The sequence below is a fragment of the Pseudochaenichthys georgianus genome, chromosome 11, assembly GCF_902827115.2.
Source record: "Pseudochaenichthys georgianus chromosome 11, fPseGeo1.2, whole genome shotgun sequence".
Lineage (NCBI taxonomy): Eukaryota > Metazoa > Chordata > Actinopteri > Perciformes > Channichthyidae > Pseudochaenichthys > Pseudochaenichthys georgianus.
In genome coordinates this window covers 9,691,860-9,715,949 of record NC_047513.1, presented here as the reverse complement: position 1 = coordinate 9,715,949, position 24,090 = coordinate 9,691,860, and the positions used below count along the sequence as shown (strand labels likewise).

Sequence of the window (24,090 nt, the reverse complement as noted above, 5' to 3'; positions counted from 1 at the left end):
AAACAATGGACATTTTTATAATTAAGTGCAAACGTTGTTTAAAAGATTCCTGTCGAATCAGATCAATGATTGAGGCGTGTGTGCTTGTACTTATTTTGTAAAGATGATCAAGTTCAGGGAAATCAAATGTGTGTTGTTATTAGCAACAAGTCAATCATTAAAAATAAAAAGACGAATAACTGTTAGATTAGAGGCCGTGTTTACGACGGTGTTTGTGTTTTATAACTCGCTTTCATCATCTTTTTGGAATTATTTGAATTTTTGAATACATTCTAACACATTTGTCTTTTAATGAGGAGTAAAAACTGATTTCCATAATACATATATACTATATAGTACTGTATACCATTTCAAACCAAGTGCCTAAACATTTTTTGCATGGCCCTCAAAATACCATGTCACTTATGAAAGTATCCCTTACATTTAATGGATGTTTTTTTGTCCCTTTTACTTTAAATCAGATTTAATTTTCTTCATTTTAGGATTTTGTGGGCGAGTTTTTTCATTTGAGTAAAGAATCACAGCACTTCTCTCATCATGGCTGACCGACAAAATTCTGACTGATTATAAAGACTAGTTTTTCTAACTTTGCCAACACTGCACTCCGTCATGAACGTTAGTTATCTCTTTTATCAGCACACCTGATCCTCTCCGAGTCGGACGGGTGGGGCATGTGCGTCCACGCCGCCTCCTCCATGGCCTGTTGGTAGAGCTGGTCTTTGGAGAGGGGGACGGGCCCCAGCGGGCACACCCCCAGTGACGGGGGGATGCTGACCTCCGACAGCGAGAGCTGAGGCGCTGACGAGGGGCCCGACTGGGTCGTAGTGCTGCTGGGGAAAATGTCTGAAGACAGACAGGAGAGAGAGACTAGGAGTCAGAGAGCAAGGGAGCAGTAGGAGGAGAGGAGGTGAGGATGTAAGGGAGTGAGAGAGGGAGTGCAGGGGGGAGGAGTAGAAAGTCAGAGACAAAGAGAGAGGAGTTGAGTCAGGATGATAATATCTACAGCAGTTTTTGTTCATAGTAGCTGAGAGTGGGAGGTGAGATGACATTTTGTTCCATTAAACTACAGCCTTTCTATTCCTGGCACCCTCTCCTTTCATTAAGGTGTGTGTGTGTGTGTGTGTGTGTGTGTGTGTGTGTGTGTGTGTGTGTGTGTGTGTGTGTGTGTGTGTGTGTGTGTGTGTGTGTGTGTGTGTGTGTGTGTGTGTGTGTGTGTGAGAGTTACCTGGGGTGAGGTGCAGGGAGGGCACGTCTCCCTCCATCCCTGAGCTGAGTGCTGCTCGCTCGGCCATGGACTTCAGGCTGCTCAGAGTCTCCTGGGGCTGATGGGGACAGACAAGGAGGCTCATGGGAAAACAGATTCTGCCGGACAGTGTGGGTACCTGCCTGTACGGAGGGACTCAGGCCTGTGATCATGTTGTCATGCAAATCATTTCGGCTTCCCTTTATGTTTTTGTAGTTTGTTTATTCCTGTCCCCTCAAAGGTGCCTTTGTGGTAACAAACTACACCATATGACCAAACATACAGCAAATATATTTCTGGATTGTGTGTCCATGAAAAGTACTTTTACTGCGTTTGTTTGTATTTTCAACAAAAAAGATTGCACATTTTGTATCGCCTAACAATAACAAAGGTACAATTCAGCAACTATGGTTACAAATGGTCATTATCAGAGGTTGAATAAACATATATCAGTTGCACTAAAGCATTTATTAGCAACATCTCCATTGTGTAAAAGAAAAGTTATATGTAGGACTTTTTGTAGGAAATATATTAGACTATCCAGATCTGCGTGACTTTATTGTGATCTTCTTTCTCAGAACACGGGGAGAGATTCTCAAATCTTAATCAAATGAGGTGGATTGAGACTCTTTAGCTGTAAAGTAAATACAATTACCTGTTTTGGCATTCATCTTTTACAGAAGAAAAAAACAATAATACATATACATATATATCAAAAACGATATATTTTTACATATACAAGTACTCAAAAGTATGCATATTTAATTATGCTTTAGATATCTGTGGATTATAGTTTGGTAACATTAAAAGACTTAACAATCATAAATATAAAAAAGTCCCACAATGAACATATAGCTTGCTGTGTGAAAACAAAATTGCAGAAAGATCCATGTTAATCCTTTCTAAACACAATATGTATACTTTAAACCTATTCAGTCAGTTATTCATCTAAACAATGAGTCATTTCTGGTGAAAGATTTTCAGTACACTCCTATACCTGTAGGTCAACTGAAGGTGACAAACACAACGTGCCTCTGCTGCTTTCATCACCTCAATGTTTTTAGAATTCTCTTAAGTTTTGTCAGAGTTTATCGTAAGACGTGTATTTTTCCCCAACTGAAACTAAATTAGCACTCATAATGAGGCCACGATAACAATCCCCGCTTGGATTTCACTTTTGTCAGAATTAATTAAATCATAATGGAGGCAGAAACAGTAGCATGCAAATGAACAGTCTGTGGAGATTTGGAATATTAAATGTTCGTAACGAAAACAACTCATCGTGCCTACATAATCCTGTAGCTGCAGAATGGTAAAATTTAGTGTTTGCATGGGCGTAGGAAGCATCCTCAATGTGGGTGGGACAATTTGACGGGGGGTGTGGGCAGGTGGTGGACCTAACATCCTCTTGGGGGGTCCGGGGGCATGCTCCCACGGGAAGATTGTTTTTAAATGGTGAAGTTAAATGCATCTATCTGGTGCACTTTGAGAGCAACATTAGGGACTAAATCTATAGATACATCTCTCAACAATACCCATGTGAAACAGTACTGTAAACAGACTTACTTTTTCTTTATTCATATTTTACAAATTGCTCCCCTTTTAAACTGTATTTTGTTTTAGTATCCTATAGTAGGCCTATGAGTTGGAATTATTTCATACCTGTTATTCTCTTATTTTGTATAATGATCATATAAAAGGTGTGCCTTGGAAATACTTGTTTATATAAATGATGACCAAACTGTTTGAGACCCACTGCGATAACTTAGACCAGGGGTTTTCAAAGTGTGGGAAGGTGAGCCTCCCCTCAGAGAACATAAGAACAGCCGCACCCCCCCCTCCCTATTATTATTGCTATTATTATTATTATTATTGTTGCTATAATGCAGGGGTATTATTATCCAGTGGAAAGTCCTAACCTACTGGCCTAGTTAAATCAAAGTGGTTACTTTTGTTTGGCTGGGCAGTGAAGTTTTACACACCGTCTTATTTGACTTTCTCAGGACTTAAAACAGTTTTTTGGGGGCAGACCCCCACAAAGAAAAAAATATATTTACACACGTAAGGTCATCATCTTAACAGTTTTGTATGCTCATCGAGTCATCCGTGAACAGAGCATCAAGTTGCCATGCCTATAACAGCTCAATGCGGCGATTACCATGTTGTTTAGTAAAACGCCTCACAAACTGATTAAGATCCAAAGCTTTAGTGCGTTTTGATTCAATGCTGAGTGCAGCCAAACTTGACAGTCTCTTCTCTGTCATTGTAGACCGCAAATACCTCATTCCTTCAGTCTACTTGGGGTCCGAATGCGCCGTCCTGTTCAAATGACATCGCTACAAATCACATTTCCTCGCTCGCGCCAGGGCTACAAGGCTCACGTCTTGTGCTGCATTCACTTGCACTCGGACATTAGGGATTTTCTCTCATAAATGTCTGATGAGCCACAACTTTTATTTCAAAACAAAGCTGACGTTTTCTGCCAGACGCTGTCTCCTCTTTCACTTTAGGTAACTTCACTACAAATCGATCCATGTTGTCGCTCGCATAAAGTTAGCTGAAGTTAACCAGCTTGATTTCACTGATTCTCGTTATTTTCTTCTCACGCTGCGCCTCCCCTGAAGCTCTCTGGAGCCCCCCAAGGGAAGCTCGCCTCACACTTTGAAAACCGCTGACTTGGACTAAAGTTAACTATCTAAACACTCGGAGCCCTTTACTTCCCTGAGCTGACAGGAGAGAGCTCTCCTCCTCCTTGTTGTAGAAACAACTCCTTATGTGCGTTAGCGTTCTCTCCTGCGCTCTCTCTCTCTTTCGCACAAAATGCGCTCGTCGTGCCACACACACAGCAGAGCTTGAATGACACACAAAGACCCAGAATAACTTTTAATGCTGTATCCTATTCTTTTCGATGGCTTTATTGTATTATCATATGACATATGAACAGGTCGCTACTGGGCTTACAACTAATGACACAGCTACACAAAAAACGCAGCATGTGTACGGCTCTGAGAATCTGCCTGGGTACAAAGTAGCAGTGAAAACATGGTACGGAATTCCATTGATTTGGGCATTCTCTCAATAAGCCCAACGTGGAATGGATTTGATAATGAAGCACTGACACTAGGGCTACTCAATTAATCATATTTGAATCACAATTACGATTATGGCTTGCAACGATTACGAAAACAACGTAATCGAAATAAAGCGATTATTTTTTTTTTTTTGGTTTTTCAGTTGAATTATACTCAAAGTTCAGAGTAATCAACTGTTAAAAACATACTGTTCACATTTTTTTTTTCAATAAATGGATGTTTTCAAAGTAAATGGATAATCGTTTTTAATAATCGTGATATCAATTATTGACCCAAATAATCGAGATTATGATTTTTGCCATAATCGAGCAGCCCTTACTGACACAGCGCTCTACAAAGAGCGGCGAGTGGATAGACCGATGCACAGACTTTCCACATCGTAAAAGTGTGGGGGTCTAAACTAATCATTTTAAAAAGGTGGGGGGGACTTGTCCCACCCTCATATAACGGCTGCAACGCCCATGAGTGTTTGTATATGTGTGTGACGCCCTTTACACCTGCTGTTATAATGAAATCTGCATTTGGATTATTTAGATGAGAAGCGCATAATAACACAAGGTTTAAATGGTGCCAGTGTGTGTGTGTGAGTGAGTGAGTGAGTGAGTGAGTGAGTGTGTGGTCAGACTCTCACCTTGATGCTGTCGGAGGACTGTGAGTAGGACATAGGTCCGTTCAGCAGGCTGCTGCCGATCACCGTCTTGGCCTCGCTGTAGAAGGCCTGCGACGGGGAGCTGGACGACAAACAGATGGAGCCCAGCAGACTGGAACCAGTGTCCTTACTGGGGAGAGGGGGAGGTAGAGAGAAGGGGTGAGAAGGGGGGACAAAATACCTAAATAAAAAAATACCTAAATAAAAAAGGTAAGCGAAGGTAAGAAAATGTACTTGTTTAGTTGTTAATGCTTAAGGATTGAGGATGTCAGTAGAGCTTGGCACTAAAGCGGTAATATATCGATATTGCGATGTGAGACTAGAGATTGTCTTTTTGAATATACAATACATATTGAATATCGTGTCTGTTCCTGGTTTAAAAGGCTGCATTTGAGTAAACAGATGTGTTTCTAGGAACTAACTAGACAGTTCTGCTATTTCCCTTTACCCAATTCATCACTATATCCACATCGCTGATTATTAAATAATAAGTAAGTAATTAGAAAAAGCGCAAATAGTCCACCCTACAATATCGACATCAAAGTATATAGTAAAAAATATTTTAAATTTAAAATTTGTTTTTCTTATATCGCGCTGACTTAGATGCCAGCTACATTTATTAGACAGGGTTCAGACATTTTAAGAAAAAATATGAATTTGTGACTGTCAAAGCCTTAATCACCACATCAAAAATTATTCCTATCACTTGAAGTTTGACAAATTAAGGTTTACCAAATGAATTTCCAGCTATTCATATTCATTTTGATTATCGTGATGATTTTAAAATACTGGAAAATATGCTGACATCATGGTTTTAATTTCACATTTTGAATTTAGTGTACAATAATAATGAAAATTAAAACTGCGGTCGCACTTGTGCGCGCAGTGATGAGCGGGCCCTCGCGTCCGTGCGCCTGTCGGGGAGGGTTGCTGGTCCCCCCCCTCAGTCCTCCGAAATGAGCCGTTTGTCATCCCTCTAAATTGTTTACCTGACTTTGCGTTCCTTTGTTTCTGACCAGGACATCTTAGGCATGTGCGCCAACTGTGTTGGTACCATTTTTCCTGCATCAACCAGGTAGCGATATGCCGACAGTGAAGAATAAACATATTTATAACTAGTTTAGCTAGTTCCAGAGGTAGATGGAATAGCTAAGTGTGTTTGGTCTAACTGTTAGTGTGTGTTTTGCTCAGCTCCGCAGTCCGTCACAGCAACAATTAAAATGTAAACCTAACCCACATTTCATTAGTAATGCGTTACATTACTTCGTTACAGCAAAAAGTAATATATTACTGTAACTCCGTTACTTTTGTAACGCGTTACACCCAACACTGACCTCCACTGATGCTGTATACTAAGTTTGGCGTTGAAAAAGAAAACATGGACATTTAAGGTAATATTTCACTGTTTTTAACATTATGGTAATTTTAAAAAAATGAAGTAGGTGGAGCTTTGGGGTTCTAGGACATAATATGTAGAGTAGGTCCACCCGAATAAGTGGGCAACATTTCAGGTCATTCGGAGTTACGGTGCCACTTTGTAAAGGTTTCCAAAAATGGAAATGTAGTAGTTTGGATGAATTTGTGACATGTAAATCGTCAAAAATGGTGTATTCGCTGTTAGCTTACGACCTCCACGAGTAATTTTTCAAAAATGTGCTCCTCAATTAAGTATCATATTGGATAGGGGCTGAACCTGTCCTGCTTTGGAATTTTTCCGATCATTCCCCTAGGAGGAGTTTGCAAAGACATGCGTAAAATGGCTGAAAAACGCACATATTTCAAAATGGCCAACTTTTTGGGGGGCGGGGCTAATGGAAGGCAATTTGAAATATGTGTGCAATCATAATAGCAATATGTATACAGCGTTTCGTGAATATCGGAATAACTATATCCGAGTGGTTTAGAGTAATTTGCGACATGTAAATCGTCAAAAATGGTGTATTCGCTGTTAGCTTACGACCTCCACGAGTAATTTTTCAAAAATGTGCTCCTCAATTAAGTATCATATTGGATAGGGGCTGAACCTGTCCTGCATTGGAATTTTTCCGATCATTCCCCTAGGAGGAGTTTGCAAGAACGTGCGTAAAATGGCTGAAAAACGCACATTTTTCAAAATGGCCAACTTTCTGGGGGGCGGGGCTAATGGAAGGCAATTTGAAATATATGTGCAATGATAATACCAATATGTATACAGCGTTTCGTGAATATCGGAATAACTATATCCGAGTAGTTTAGAGTAATTTGCGACATGTAAATCGTCAAAAATGGTGTATTCGCTGTTAGCTTACGACCTCCACGAGTAATTTTTCAAAAATGTGCTCCTCAATTAAGTATCATATGGGATAGGGGCTAAACCTGTCCTGCATTGGAATTTTTCCGATCATTCCCCTAGGAGGAGTTCGCAAGAACGTGCGTAAAATGGCTGAAAAACGCACATATTTCAAAATGGCCGACTTTTTGGGGGGCGGGGCTAATGGAATGTATGTACAAATATATCCGCAATTCCATGAGAAATGTCTGTGCCAAAATTCGCGAAGTTTTGAGAAACTATATGTGACTACCACACAATAGGGGGCGCTATTGAGCAGTTTTTTTGAAAATGTACGGTTTTTTTTTCATTTTCGAAAAGGTCCTGGGCTCTGACGTGTGTCCCAAGTTTTGCGTCCGAAGCTCATTTTATGCTAGCGTCATTTCAAAATAATGTATAGGCCACGCCCACATTCTGCATTTGTTGAGACACTTTGAATCTAAGTTCGTAGTCGCCCCGAGAGTATGTGTAAACAAAAAACAAAAATATTAGTCCATCCGCTCTTGAGTTATAAATTGGTGGTGTTTTTGGCGCCCCCTATAGTCCAAAATGAAAATACTTTGGTGTGCCTATTCCCCAAGACAGACTCAACGTTTCCACCAAAATCTGTGATGTTTGGATACATTGTTGATGAATTATGAGCATTTCTTTCTAAGCCCCGCCTTTTTGCGAGTACGTTTTAATTCATGGCGGAAATATTTATCGTTTCAACATGCTCATCTCCTAAGGTAATGTGTCTGACCCTCCGGTGATACTGTATACTGAGTTTGGTGTTGAAAAACCGAAATTTGAAATTTAAGTGAATATTTAACTTTTTTAAATTATGCTAATTTAAAAAAAAATAAAGTAGGCGGAGCTTAGGGTTCCAATTGGATTATTTGTAGAGCAGGTCCACCCGGATATGTTTGCAAAATGTCAGGTAATTCGGAGTTACGGTGCGACTTTGTGAATTTTTGCGAAATGGAATTGAAATAGGTGGCGCTAGCGAGCAAGTTGGACAATTTGAACCCATTGACTCCAGAATAAGGTAGTTTTCACCAGTTCTGGCGTCCGTGCAAAATTATACAACTTTTTCAGCCTCCTAAAGGCCTCAAAAACAGGATACGCCAGCAGAAAAAAAATAATAAGAATTCCACGAATAACAATAGGTATCCTTGCACTTCGTGCTAGGACGCCGTTGGGTCTTAGCACATCGTGCTCGGGCCCTAATAATCCTTAACCCTAATTGTCTGGTAACCGGCTCCATCATACTCACGTCTGATTGGCTGTGGAGGTCAGACACGAGGGTTGGCTGCTGAGAGATTGGCTGGCACTGGTGAGGGCGGAGTCTGTTGTGCTGTCTGCTAACACAGCGCTGTAACCTGTATCGCCAAAAAAAGACACAAAGGGTACACCGCCTAAATAAATGTTAGAAAGGGCACATGAGCATACATCTTACAGTCATGAAATGTACACTTAACACAATTTTACCGGCTTATGCCTAGCAAATACAAAATCATTTCAGTTTTGACTGGCTTCAGTTTATAATAGGCATGTTTAGTAAGGCTATGTATTGACAAGGAATCTGGCAAAAGGTACTATGACACAGAGGTTAAACTATAATATATTGGATACTGTAAACACGGTGTTCGATAACAATTTTCACTTTTATCAGAGAATATTTTCTAGACGTAGCTGAAATGCTTGTGTGAACAGATTGTTGTAAGTGTGGATATATTCTCAAATACTCACTGGTGCTACCGTTCTGCTTCTGCTGGCTGGGTGGCCTGCCGGAGAGCGACATGTTCCCCCCTACCACTCCGCTCCCTGCTGATCCCGAGCTGCCTCCGTTGCTCCCGATGACTCCCACTCCGCTACCGGGCGCTAACCCTCCGACCGGGCTGAGCGACATGAGGGAGGACCCCTGCATCCCCGACTGCCCGGAGCCCAGACCCAGAATACCGGAGCTGATGCCACTCAGCCCCGGCGCCGGGCCCAGCAGCCCCCCCGAGGAGGAGGTTGGCCCGCCGACCGTGATGCTGCCGCTGCCGATGGAGCCCACTGCGCTGTTGGAGGAGGAGGGGCTGATGCCGATGCCACCCAGAGAGCCGGGCAGGCCGGAGCCGATGGCCCCTGAGGAGGCTGCCTGAGCGTAGGGGGCCGGGGTGGAGCCCGACAGGAGGCTCGCCATGTTGCTCAGGGACGCCTGCATCCCTGACAGGCCCAGGCTCCCGGACATGGAGCTGGTGGGGATGGACATGCCGCCTTTCCCCAGCGAGAGGCCCAGGCTGAGGCCCAGACTGTTGGAGGTGGACGTGGGCCCCGACAGAGACTGGGCCTGGGAGCTGGAAGTGAAGAGCCCCTGCGTGATGGCGTTGGGGGGAGAAGAGGCCATGTGGCTGTTGGCAGAGCTGATGGGGATGGAGATGGGAGCTGAAGGGGCGGAGCTCACTAAGCTTTTGGCCTGCTGTTGCTGTGCCGACGGGTGCGGCGGCTGCTGGGTGGCGTTGCTGTAGCTGCCGGCCGACGTGTTGGAGAGGAGGCCCCCCAAGCTGCCCAGGTGACTGTTGGCCCCCGGTCCTCCCCCCGTGATGGGCGCCATGGAGACGAGAGAGGACGAGGTCAGTCCAGACACGAATGAAGAAGAGGAGCAGGAAGAAGAAGAAGAAGAAGAGGAGGAGGAGGAGGAGGAGGAAGAGGATAATGAAGAGGAGGGGTTTCCGTTCTTCACAGGTGACTGGAGAAGAGAAAAGAAGACATACAGGTTTGTCATGTAACGTTTTTCTACAGGAAATCAAAAGATACATTTTGTTCACCTAAGTCTATGTTAGTGATTGGCCTTTTATACTGGCTTACAATAAAGTGATCCAAAATGAAGACAACCTTAAACCAACATGTGCCCTGGACATGCAAAGACAAAAAATATATATAAAATAATAACTACTCTCAGTGAAAGAAAATATCATATGACAAGAGAATATAAAATAAAATAACTAAAGTAACAAGTATTTTCTTACAGTTGCAGCACGCATATTGGAGTAATTACCTTGATAGCTTATAATAATTTTAATAATTCATAAAAAGTTCAAGCATACTACTAATTTACAGAGAAATTACTTTAGTTTTGTTTTAATAAAAAGTTAAAATGTCTATCCCAAATGATGTGTGTCCAAGGTGAGTTCTTAAAATCTGTACTAACAAAAGTAAAACACCCTTAAAATATTCACTTTACATTCAAATAAAACGAGGAAATGACATTAAACCTCGGATTGAAGAAGTTCATGACTTCATGACACTTTTTCTGTATTTAAAGATAAGATGCTGACATGCTCACTTAGAGAGGAACCGTCTTTAGACTCACCTGACCGACTTCACTGTCTGTTGACCGTCCCCTCTTCTTGTCATCTTCAGAGTTCTCCTGAAAAGCAAAAATGAAGAACAACGTCGTCATGGTCAGTCGGTGTACGAATGAGGAAAAACTAAATACAATATACTAACCAAAAGGTTGCCGGTTATCCAAATCCAACATTTCCAGATACTTTCCGCAGATTATTCAAAGTTAAACACCCACTGAACTTCACATTTCCTGCTGAACTCGTTAACCGCTTGTAACCAAATCTTTACATCCATTTTACGCCAACTTCATGTCAGCAGCATTTAATATTATCACGCCTTTATTCAGACACATCAGCCCTATAATAAGTACTCTCAGTGCTCTGTGTGGGCGCAGAGGAAGAACAGATGATATAATGACAGCAGAGCCGAACAATAAGAGCAGATAACAGCGCACATTATCTTACATTTCAATTTGACATATTGACCTGACTTCACTAGAAGGGAAAGCAATGATAGGTTAAAAGTTCAGATATTGCCAATGTTACATCATTACATCTATTCGCGAACTTAGCCTTAGATATGTATTATTAAATCCCACTCAATACAGGACAGTAAAGGTAAAGAAGGTAACGGTGTAATTAAAGGGGCCCCGTTATGCCCTTTGGGTTTCCCTTTCCTGTAGTGTGTAATATAGGTTTGTGTGCATGTAAATGGTCTGCAAAGACTAAAATCCTAAAGTTAGCACTTCTGTTGGCTAGCACTCGAACACAATGTACTGGATAGGATAAGGGGCGGGACATCTCTAAGTGGTTGACCAATCACAACAGAGACGGCCAGCTAACCAATCAGAGCAGCTCTGGTTTCAGACAGAGGGTGAAAATACAAATATGGACCTGAAGATGAGGAAGATAGGGCCCCTTTACTAGATATGACTATTCAACAGTTGATTACTTTTGGTGAATTAAAGAGACATTTATAACAAACGCAAATGTACCAAGTTAGTCAATTAAAAAAATGAATTGTGTATTTCGATTTTTTGTGTGCAATATTCTGAAAGTCAAAACAAAACAAAAAAACTCTCAAAATTGTGAGTGCATAACAAATAATGTTATTGCCTGAAGTGTCTCCAGGTTTGAGCGACTCATTCCAGCAAATTCCAATATTTGAGAAAAAGTTTGAATTCCAAAGTAAGAACGAAGTCACATTCAAGCACTTATTTCAAACATTTCAAGATGAATTTCAAGCTTTTCCAGCACTTTACCGCTATGGTTCATCAAGTACATACAGCATACTGATGATTGCACTTCTTTGTCACAGTAAAGAAGATGTTAGTGTGCTTTCAATAAATGCAATTCTGATTCATGACAGCATTATTTAGGAGGGTGACACATTTAAAAGGAAAACACAACAAAGTCGGTTTCCTCTACATTTGGATGCATAATATGTCCCGTTTGTAAATTGGCTACATAATCTTCATTTCAAGCAGTTAATAACACTTTATATTAAAAATGTTCAAACCTTTAGAAACCTTGTATTCAAATGAATACAAACTCCTTTGATTGGTAATGTAACACAATTCTATGGATTTCAAAGTTGCGAAAAAAGACAATTGACGTGCTGACAGCAAGAGGATTATTTTTACCGTAGTGCAAGTGGCAGGCGAGGGGGGGATGGGTGAAGAGGAGGTGGTGGAGGTGGGGGTGCTGCTGGAGTGCTGGAAGATCTCGTCCTCTAGCTGTCCGGGTGGGGAGGTGGCGACCAGCGTCTGAGCTGCAGGAGACACAGACACGGGGGGGGGGGGGGGGGGGTAAACAGCATGATCAGTTTTATAACGGTTAGTGTTTTCCCATTATGGTTAAGGATAATGAAGAGGAACATTTCAAAACAAAAAGAAGGGGCAATACAGCCTGTTCCATTGTCAATATGTCTAAGAGTAGGCTTCACTAACATTATTCTTTTTTATTATACTGGTAATAAGATTCAAGTGGGTGTTTCTGACTTGTGAGTCCACTGCAGCGCAGAAGATCAGAAGTTAAAATGTATTGAAAAACAGCTTGCACAACATAATATTCTGTTAAATAGTAGGGGTAGTCTAATAGTAGTCTAATAGTAGTGAGGTGGGCTGAAGATCGGAAGGTTGTGAGTTCAAATCCCGCCCACTAGTGTGCCCTTGAGTAAGGCACTTAGCCCTTAGTTACTCCAGGGAGAATGTCCCTGTAATTGTAAGTCGCTTTGGATAACAGCGTCAGCTAAATGTAATATAATGTAAATCTATATTTTTCAGAGACGACCCTTCCATAAACGATTTCCACTGCGGTCAACAAACGAGTTTCTCTCCTGCTTGCCGCACACAAAGACACTGCTGTATAATAAACTCCAGCTCCTTCTGGACTTACTGAGCTCGTCCAGGTCCAGGTCGTCGTAGAGAAACTCGTTCTCCTCGAAGTCTGGATCCTGCGACGAGTCCAGGTAATACTCCACATCATCCTTTATAAAGACAGGACAAATATGGATTACATGGCTCAGTCAGGCTGTCATTACAAATATTATGAATGATGACAATGCTCTGAAAAGAACATTGTGTGCAGTTTCAACAAGGAAAACATGAAATAAGCGGCACCTACAATTTCAAAAACAACAACTATTTGGGATACTTTGTTTTATGAAGTCATGAGCGCACCTTGATCTTCCTGACGGAGTCCACCTGCACTGAGTCGTTGTCCAGCATCCTCAGTATGGTCTCCAGCATCCGGATGTGGTGACGATGCTTTTCGATGAACTTCTTCAACTCCTCAATCCGGTCCTGATTCTGCACAGGGGGGGAGGGGGGGGGTGTTATATGATACCAAAACGTCTGCAGTATTTTATTCTCACAAACGTGGATCAAAGAGCTGCCAGCATAAGAAAGCCAACACGGTGGGTCTCATTGTTGAAATGTATTATTTGTTGCTTCAAATGGCTTTATATCCAGATAACAATGAATTATATCACTTTGATATTTGAAATAAAAATGCTCATGCCGGGGATATACACCGGCTTATTCTAATATGAAGCACAAACATAACACTCAATTATTCCTTGAAAAAGACATTTAAAGAAACATGTTTGATTGAAAGGTGAACACACAGAAGAGAGGAAACCTGTGAAAGGTTCAGCGGTTACATGTTCACTTTATGCACCACGAGATAGACAAATAATCACAGCAGCACCACTTCTGATTTCAATAGTTCATTCACACATTACCGAAAGCTTTTTGACACGTTTTCTGTATTAAGTTTAGCCTTTTTCTCTACTTGTGGTTTTTAATGTGAGTTTTTTTAAAACATCTAAAACACTATCTGGGTGGTTCTGTGGGATGAGACCAAAAGAACAGGGACACGTGGAGCTCTTATGGTCACTGGCTGAACTGATGTGATTATAGTAACACAGCGGCTCCAGCACTTTTACGCTGTTGGGCTGCAGCTGGACTGCATTAGTGGAGGCAGCAGAGTGGAACAGCTTCATGTGTTTCAACATAATATATATGAATGCTGCCCCAGCACATGTCAGGGACATGGGGACGTCTCTGTGCTGAGTGCATACATGCGGGCTCTAAAAGGCTACGTCTAAAGTCCCAATGTCACAGCGGGTCCAACATGAAAGGGATGTTCTGCAGTGGGGTTGTATAACACAGTGCTCTACAGTAGGTAGAGGTCAGCACAACCAAGTTGCCGCCAAACGTTTAAAATCTATATTTGTACTTTTATTTAAAATAACACAGCTCTAACTCCCCTTTCTGAAAGGGACCAACAGTTGAGGTGTTTTCAAAGATCCGGTGAAAGTGCTCCATATTCAGACGGAGACATGCGGAGATCTCGACTGCCTTAATCAAAACTAAAAGTAGTAGTGGTGCCGTTCAGATCGTAATGATACCCATCCCTAGTTGTCAGGCTCTCTTCAAAGCAACCAGACTCCATTGAAAGAATTGTGATTGAATCTTTGGATCGAGCCAGAGGTTGTTATGGTGTGACTTTTGCCAAACAGAACTAATCCGTTAATACACCAAGGCCACACAAGAAGACAAACAAACTGATCGAGTGCTGCTCCTGCAAGCCAAAAGAACTGCTTTGTCTCAACGGAGTCTGGTTGCTTTGAAGAGAGATCAGACATATGAAATGGTAAAGACACGTCAGTTCATATATCATTTTAGGTGGCTTCAAAGATGGTCAGCTTCTGCCCCTGTGCACAGAAGAACACTGCTGAGCGCAATGTGCTGCAACTCATTTCACCTTTCCAAATTAGCCTTCCAAACCTAAGACTAAGGATAGTGACCGCATACAACACCACTTCCAACTATGTGAACTACCCTTTTAATTAATGCGGGCACTCAAATAAGATGGAGGTTGTAAAGGTGTAGATGTGGAGTCCCTGTATATGTCCTTCTGCATGCTGCATCCTCAACGCCAGATCAAAGAAAAAGCATTCATGAAAAGACAAATGTAACTTTTCCCTTTTCTTTCGCCCTTGTTGGTCTCATTTTAGAGCCGGTGCGTAAAACCAGAAACCCATTTCAGTATTTGAAGTAGGGCTGTGCAATTTAATCGATCTTGCGATATATATCGATATTTAATTTTCCGAGAAAGTATCGATATTTCAGCCGCGGGTATCGATACATTAAGTCTGATAACTGTGTTCGTTATACTCGCGTCCAGGAGAGAAGCTTTAAAAAGGAGACTAAGTGAGTCTCTGAGAATGTTCAAATGTATACTTTAATTAATAAAAAGCGCGGTAATGTTACAAGCAGAAGATGGTTCAGTCAGAAAAACAGCTGTGTTCTGGCTCTCGTGAGCGAAGGGAAGAGAGCGAGCTCCACCTTTCCAGCTGTTAAATATCCTCTGCTGAATCCTCCCTGTGGGCCGGTTGGCGCTGCTGGGGATCGGCCCTCCACGTCTCCAATGTTCGTTGTTGCGCATTACAGAGGATTCAGACATTGCACATTAAATATATAACTAAACACGCCTTTTCTCCTCCTTATCTCTTTCATGACTTTTCATTTAATACATTTTAAACGCTGTAATCAATACTCCAAAAATACCTCACGGCTGGTTTCATTTCCGGTAGTTCCGAATGTTGTGTCATGCTACCCACGTCTGTAAACAAACGTATTCAAATAAACTGTACCTTCATTTAATATTCAGCAATAATAATATCTCGACGTCTATAGTTGTAGTGTTGAAATCAGTAGGTTTCGGTGTGCAACACTCCGTGTCATATCGCTACTAAATTCACCTCTATAGGAAATTGTATATTAGCCACATGCTAAATGCTAACCGGAGATGAAGGATTTTCAGAATAAAAGCTCAACAACTGGTTGTGCACAACAACTTCTGGTTTTTCAGTATAAAACAGCATTTAAACTGACGGTATGTTTATGGTACTTTATGCCATCAAAACATTGATTTTAATTTCTAACAAGTCCCATTCAAATCCCCCGTGTTCCGCCACCTGCTGCACCTTTTAATTCTCCATTGTCCATTGTGATACTGCACTTTACAGCTAGAGTTTGCACTGTTTCAATAAATGAAACTAATTTTCTCACCACATCTTTTGATTAATTTTGTCCAGTATTTTCAAGCTGGAGACTCTCTGTCAGAGCCATATATTGTATAATGGATGCTTTCAGTTTTCAGTTGAATTAATTCAATCCAAGTCAATGGAACACTCACAAGATGTCACCAAAATCCCACTGTCCGTTTAAAATCTTTCAGAAAATGATATAAGTGTATCGATTTATATCGAATCGTATCGAATCGTATCGTTGGCTGAATATCGTGATATATATCGTATCGTTGGCTGAATATCGTGTATCGTATCGTGAGATTAGTGTATCGCCACAGCCCTAATTTGAAGATATAGCTAACAGGGCTGCAACAAACGACTCATTTGATAATCAATTAATCGATCGATTAATTAAACGATTAATCGACTATTCGGACTATTACTATATGCCTTGCACAATTTCTCAAACGCTCTTATTTAGCCATCAACTTTTAGATTTAGCTTGAGGTTGTTTTAGGCATGTGGAAACTAGCAATGAAGACAATAAAGATGAATGTTTGACATATTATTAAATTAACTAAACAAATTGTGAACAGAATTAACATTGCTTTTTATTTAAATTAAATAAATAATATTTCACATCAAAAGAAACAACAGTGTTTTAACAAATCCTATTAAATAATCTGATGACAGAACTGTAAACAGAATAGCTGAAACTTTAACAAACTAAATAACTCAGTTTCCTCTAATCATTAACCCATGTTTGAATAATGAGTTAACTCCGTGTGTTGCTGCTAGCATACATAACACCTGACGTGGAAACGTTACTCGTGGACGGACGGGGGGACGGGGGGGCGGCTACAGAGCTACTAGAAAGACAGTCGAACCCGGTGCATTCCTCCGTCTGAATGTGGAGCACTTTTGCTAAATGTTTAGACAAATTGCTCGTGTTACTGTACATGCTAAACTCTTATTGCACTTTTGGCAACGAGCATTGTCCACATCGAGACGGGTAACATTTAACCACACCTCGGAGCGCTTCTCTCCGCCATCTCCTCCGTGTGTTGCTGCATGTAGCAGCTGCGTGTGTGTAAACTGCCCCGCCCCCTCGCAGACAGACGGGAGAGAGAGATCTCGTCTCGATTGGAAAGATTGAAAATACACCATAGACGCATATTGTTGTCTTTTTGCATGTTAGAAACGAGTTGGCGACACTCAGACTGCGATATAATGTTTTTGTAGCAATAATACATGACATATTTTTTTTAAATGTCTCCAGTACCGATAAAAAGACCGATAACGTTGGAGCTTAACGGCGTGTAAAACACACGTGATGACGTCACCAACGAATCGACGACCTAATTAGTTGGTAACTAATTTGGTCATCGATTTTAATCGATTAAGTCGATTAGTTGCTGCACCCCTAATAGCCAACTATACCAGTAACAGAGGCATGAACCCCTCTGGGTCTCATTTATATAACAAAAAGTCCTTTGCCAATTACAGAGAATGTAATTTGATGCCATAAAGAATCATTTCAGTGACGTAACAATCTTTGTGTCGCTGCAGGTAGGACGCACGAGTGCCGCTCTTCAAATGCCCTGTCGTCCATTATAAAGCCAGATCAGTTTTGCTATAAACGAGGCCCCCGGAGAGCGAAAGTGAGAGAAGGACACATTGTGTGACCTCCCCAGCACAGAGGAGAGGTCTGTAGGACTGACTGTACCTGGGTCAGATATACACAGAAAAAGAAGACGGATGATAAAGGGATCAGAGGGGGAGGAAGGACCCACCTCTTTGTCTCCTTTCTTTTTCCTGGTCTGGACTGAGAGGGACTCCACCTCGCTCTCGAACTGGTCCACCTGCATGTTCAGCGTGTCTATCGTATTCTGGAGGAGAGCAGGAGGAAGAGATCATGAATGGGAGGACAAGGCGCTTAACTGGTTTATCATTCCAATTGGTCAACCATTCATTAGCAGCTTAAGATACACAAATAATAATTATATAAATAAGTATCAATTTAAAGAACAATTATTTTCAGACATTCTTTTCTTTCTGTCTATTTGTTTTATGGGTTTATCAATTCAATGTTTGGACTTTAAAAATGTAGAAAAACATATGTACGCGATAAATGAGAAACTCTCCCTTCACATTACGGTATGTCCCAATACCTCACCATGGTTTTAAAATGAGTTAACTCTGTAGGAACCATTACAGCTGCATGTATTCATGCAAGAGGCTGCTGGTTAATACGGTTTCAGTCTTTGTTTTTGTGAAAGTTAAGACAGTGTTTTGCCTATTTTCCACTTTTATTTTACTTTCAGTTCCAGGTTTTGTTAAAAAACCAGCACCAGTTAGGAGTGAAGTCACCTCTCCTCTTTGAAGGATACAGTGTCCTTTAGTTGCATTACAGTGGGTACATTGAGGTCCAGTTCTACTATCTCATTGTACCTGTATAACGACAATAAAGGATTCTATTCTATCCTCACCGTTAGCCACGTGCCGACCTCCTCCTTCTCCTTCTGGGCGGGGTCCACCTTCTGGGCCAGACCCAGCCCTTCTTTAGAGTACGCCTTCGTCTTGGTTTCTCTCTCCACTATTTTGAACCGCTCCATTTGCTGCAGGCAGACACAAACGGAGACAAAAAGACACACAAATCACGATTGAAAACGGCTGTACTTGTTAATACAAATGGATTACATACAAATGAAAACAGTCATTAAAATCTAGAAGCAGAAAAGGTCACAGCAGATCTTTTGATACTACAAGAATAAGGAATATGAAGAGAAATCTACTTTATATTGAGCCACTAATATAGGAAATATCTCATTTTTATAAAAGTATCTGTTGTTTTAATAGTCTTAGCTAAGATAGAGCTTTTCATTTGGAGAAATCAGCAATAATGAATGGCACAATAGGAGCTAATAGAACAGCTAGAGATTAAAATCAATAAAAAGTGATGGCCTGAGGACTTAAAGTGTAACTTCTGCACCCTTAAACCTGGACCCTGATTTCCTGAGTTATCGTGGCTGAGTTTTTCGACGCTGAAAGGCTCAGATTGTTCTTGCGATATTCTGAAACTAAAGCACCCTAAAGACAAATACAAAGTTTGGTGCCTAACCAGTTTTTGCTCGAGAAGAAGAAGAAGTCTTATTCTGAAATATTGCCGGGAGACAACAGAACATGAGTGAGAGTTGGAGGAGTGTGCTGGTGGTGTCTCTGTAGGATCCCTTTCATAATGTTGTCAAACACTTTAGCATCAGTGGAAAAAAAGAAACTTTTAGTGGACCGATATTAACGACGGGGAATTGCCCGATAGTGTTGCATTGCAGCGCTCTCACTGAAATTGGACCAATTGCAAAAAATGTAAACACTAAAACTTGGGAAAATAAGGAAGAAAACCCCCCCTAGTTTTTCATTAAGAAGACCCTTAGGACAACTCTAAATGTAATAGTTATTCTGTACATCTGTATCTATGTGTAGTACAGTCTGATGTTCCTTTTTCCGTGTCATGACAAAATGTTTGGAGCAAACCCCGGCTGCTTCCTGCAGGACGTGTCATTTCAGATCGACCGAATAAACCACAGGACGTCCTGAAGAGCGGCTTTGGGATGAACACCAATTCATGGAGTTCAGAGGGAGCTGGCGAGGAGCTGCGTCTCTCACTGTGAGGGCAGGTGGCTCACATTCAGGCCACTCAATAACCCCCATCAGGGCTCGTGGGGGGGAGCTACACTAAAGAACAGGTGTTCAGTATCGGACCTGCTGCCATGTTCACCAGCTCTCTGTGAAGAACGCGGCAATGAGCCTCTCCTGTGTGCAGGTCTTTCTTTAAAGGCTTTCTGAGAAATTATTTTGGCACCATCTTCAGTCCTTGATGATAAAAACTCAAAACAAAAGTAAAGAAAAGCTCTGGATCAAAGCCAGGGATGATTTACTGATGATTACTTTTATTATACATGATATACTGCAGATTTACCTTTTTCTCATTTTAAAACCCACAATATGTAGAATTCATGAATTTGCTTTAGTGCGAGTTGCAGGGGAAGCTTTTATCTAAGGACCATAGATGTGAACATAAAAAATGTGACTATAATAGGAACTACTTTATAGGACTACTATAGGATATAGGGTTATTTGGAGCCTATTGGGAAATGTATTGTCGAAGTGATTTAAAACATTCCAATGGATGTATTTTATATTTTAGCTGTGAAAATGACTTTTGACAGATTTAACAGAAGTTGAATGCAGTTTCTCAATGGAGAATAAAACTACTGGCTCTTTCTTCCTGAAGACAATAGAGTGGTGCAGGTAAGCAGTGAGCTGCGCGTGGGTTCCCTCGACAAAAAAGCAACGGGATTTCTCCATAGGATTTGGTAAAATAGCTCGAAATAAGATCTGTGGAAAACGAACCCGTTTGATAAATGCACGCTTTGTTCAGCCGGATGATATCCCCATGTCTAACCTACTAATCATAAATCTAATCGCCAGAAGCGAAATGCTAACGTTGTGCTATAAACGAACTACAGCCGAGTACAGCAGGGTCGCACGACTTCAACGTCACGCCAACTTAAGATCCATATTCAAAAATACAGATTGTAAATTGTACAAGTTGAAGCGTTTGTTTGAACAGTTTGCAGGAGGCAGGAACTTGCTTTCAAGCAGAACAGGGCAAACAAACTTAGCGGGAGCATTTACGTGTTTGGCGTAATGACGTACAACGTCCTCGACAACTTCTGTAGTCCTATTCAGCCACTCGGTAACAACCATCGTTTTTCAGACACGTCAACTCTTCAAAAAATCACCAGTGGGCTCACTGCTGATGTATTTAATGTCGTAGAACAAAACGTGATCCGTCTCTTACATGTGTCTCAACCACAGACCTTATTTTGAGCTATTTCCCAAAATCCTATGGAGAAATCCCGTTGGCTCTGAGACGAGGGAACCCGTAGTGGTAAAATGCTAACTCTCTTCCGGGTTTTAGGACTCGTCACTGCACCACTCTATTCTTCACAACAAACTGAAAACACAAAGTGTCATTGAGAAATATAATATAGCATGATATTATTGTTTGCTAAAAAGACCAAAGCTAAGACTTCCTCTCATGCGCTGCTCATTGTTTAAAGTCCAGTTATGACTGGATGTTGAATTCTCATTCTAGAAGGTTTTCTAGAAAAATAAGGAGGCCGTTGACCTTGTATATAAGATATATCAATTATGACGAGAACATGGCGCCCGTATACAAGATGGCGCCGCGGACATCAACTACAACGCGACGTCTGAGCTCCGTAAAACAAAGCCGTCTATGTCGTCTGTCGGTAATTTTAATGTTTTTTGCGAATAGAAATATGTTTTTCTGGCATAATTTTAAAATGTTACGGGGAAAATCTGCACTTTGGTATGAGGGCTCAAGCCGAAAGTAAGAAGGCGAAGCGCCCCTGTTACCTGGTTTAGACAAAACCCTGTATCTGCATATGAATGCAGATACATGGAACTACAAAAAGGCAAAGTGTCATTAGATGATAGCCAATGAGTTCATAGATTGCATTTTGGCAAAAGTGTCTGGCTTCTTTTCCTTTCCAGGTGGAAAAATGCATCCAGACGGAGCCCACTCAAACTAAAAGGACCTCAAATGGAAATCAAAACTCTTCTGATACCAAAATGTACCAACATTCTGCATTCATATACCAAAGTAAACAGATATGGAGATCAGGCACATACTGCACGGGTAAACCATTGCAGTGAAACTGGAATAACTTTGCTGTTTCCAAGGTCCAGACTGAACTTTCAAACTTCAAAAACAACATTTTTGGTCGATGAATTTTACAATAAAATAAACATTTCAGGAACCTGTATAACACACCAATATATTTTGGTAAACTGGTAAACAAAAGGCTGATCAATGAAAGAGTTCTTGTATTTGTCCTAGATACGATATCAGTCATTCCTAATCGTTTATATGACCTGGAGAATGTCAAATCCAGTTGTTTTTTAGTTCAGTCTCCATGGTGATAATGAACATATTGTGTCCTACTCACCGTTTCTATGAGTTTGCGGTTCTCTACTAGCTGCCTTTTGTCTTTGATCTCGTTGGAAGCCACCCACGTCTTGATCTGGTCTCGAAGACGCTAGGGGAGCAGAAGAAGAAGGAGAAGAGGGAGAGGAACACAGCAGGGGGGGAGACGGAGAGAGAGACAGGTACACGAGTGAATACATGCAGAGACTCCTCCTCAGCAGTCACGGACGGTGAACTCGGTGTCTACACGCTGCAAACATGCTTGGCTTGGAGTTCGGTCCTCATGGTAACCCTCTGGCTGACCATGATGATATTTAATCCTTGACTCTAGCAGCACGCACACACACCTCTATGTGGGGGCAGGTCAAAACTCGATATCAGCAAACAAATTGGATTGTTTCCAATTCCATGGTGAACTCTGGACACACACCAGACCTCAACCTGCTCATTCTGGCTGAAAGAAACCTCAAACACCTGGTGTTATCTTTATCTGGATATCCAATGAAAATGGTGGAAAATATAAAGTGAGTATTGGATAAAAAGGAAATTAAATCGTCTATTTTGGTAATTGGTTTAATGGTATTCTTAACCCACAAAATGGTCGCGTTGTTTAATCTCATTTTCTGTATGGCATGTTTTCTTAAAGGGTGAATGAAGAATCATAAATAGAGAAAGGTCTTGATGATTTCAATAAATGGACACCGCATCAAAACGACAACTCAAAAGAAGTCTCCGTAATCCAGTCGTGCCGAGTGCTCACTACTTCCCAAAAGCATCTCCTAACACTTTCCTATACAATACATTTCTAAAGAAATAGTCTCACTTGAAAAGGCGGGCGTCTCACCTGGATGAGTCCAACATACACGTGGAATATTCTGCATGAGTTGTGCGAGTTTGGTAGGAAATGTGTCGATATTGTTTTGCTTTTGTTAAACGTAGCTCAATTTACTTAAATTCATGAAGACCTTTCTCTTTTTTTCATTCTCCATTCACCGTGGAGCCATGCAGAAGAAAAGGAACCGAAACGGGTCATTTTGTGGGAGAAGACGTGTTTTTCTCTCTGCCTTTACCTGTAGCTTTTTAATCTCTTTCTTGAGGTCTGCTTCATATTTCTCCTTCTGATTTGCGTTCGCTGCATTGTGAAGCTGAGGAGGAAAACAAACCGGAGGGTCAGACAAGTACTCGTGCATAAACAAAACAGTTATTGTCCTCGTTTATTCATATATTCTGTAAATATTAATAATGACACAACTCTAATCAGTCTGCCAATCAAGTACTTTTCAATTCTGTTGTTTACTTTAGCTTTGTGCTATCAATTAATGTCATCATAACTCTATTGATCTGTGCAGGGAAATTAACTTGGTTGCAACAGTGACTATTAATGAAAGAAAAAGGATAAACATCACACCAATTGTATTATAAAATAAGCTATTAAATCAATACAAGTCATAAAAAGACAACATTGGGGGTAAGACAAGCCGCTATGACTCAATTAGCTTTGTAGTGATTAGCGAAAGACTGCAAAATACAAACACAGCTGCACAATAAATACAGGATATAATGAAGGAAAAAGGGCAACTGGGATGTAAAACACCAACACATTGTGCCTCTTCATTAGCGGAGCAGATTTACAGTGTGTGCCTCTGTGCTGCTGCTTTAATAACAGCTCAGATTATAGTCAGTATCAGGAGAAATGTGCACCCTGGTGTGGTGGTGGTAGGATTATTTTAACTACTGTGACTGTAGCAGCCTTGGTCTTGGCCAACAACAATGGTGAGAGAAATTAAACTCAGAAGTAGATGAGGAAATAGAGTCAATTAATGCAGCAAAAACAAACAATTTCAAAAACAGACATTCTTTTATTTTCAAAAAAAACATTTACTTTGGATAGATGTCCTTCACTTCTCCAAATCTTGCCCTTAATAAATG

At 41.1% G+C, this 24,090-nt stretch overlaps 1 protein-coding gene across 5 annotated transcripts in view; it reads right to left on the bottom strand.

Annotated features, from left to right (window-relative positions):
- The window catches only part of LOC117454871 (CCR4-NOT transcription complex subunit 3-like), a 37,158-nt gene that overhangs the window by 6,302 nt on the left and 6,766 nt on the right, over positions 1-24,090 (bottom strand). For 2 of the 5 annotated variants that reach the window (XM_034094141.1, XM_034094140.1), the window contains 14 exons: positions 24,044-24,079; positions 23,232-23,306; positions 22,184-22,273; positions 18,635-18,763; positions 17,939-18,034; positions 13,288-13,416; positions 13,004-13,094; positions 12,250-12,377; positions 10,633-10,689; positions 9,024-10,008; positions 8,548-8,689; positions 4,967-5,114; positions 1,226-1,322; positions 642-867 (listed from right to left, as the gene is read on the bottom strand). In XM_034094141.1, coding sequence (XP_033950032.1) covers positions 642-867; positions 1,226-1,322; positions 4,967-5,114; positions 8,548-8,689; positions 9,024-10,008; positions 10,633-10,689; positions 12,250-12,377; positions 13,004-13,094; positions 13,288-13,416; positions 17,939-18,034; positions 18,635-18,763; positions 22,184-22,273; positions 23,232-23,306; positions 24,044-24,079 — 2,429 coding nt within the window. The remainder of the gene's footprint in view (positions 1-641; positions 868-1,225; positions 1,323-4,966; positions 5,115-8,547; positions 8,690-9,023; positions 10,009-10,632; positions 10,690-12,249; positions 12,378-13,003; positions 13,095-13,287; positions 13,417-17,938; positions 18,035-18,634; positions 18,764-22,183; positions 22,274-23,231; positions 23,307-24,043; positions 24,080-24,090) is intronic. The other 3 variants (XM_034094142.1, XM_034094144.1, XM_034094143.1) reach the window with 3 other exon arrangements.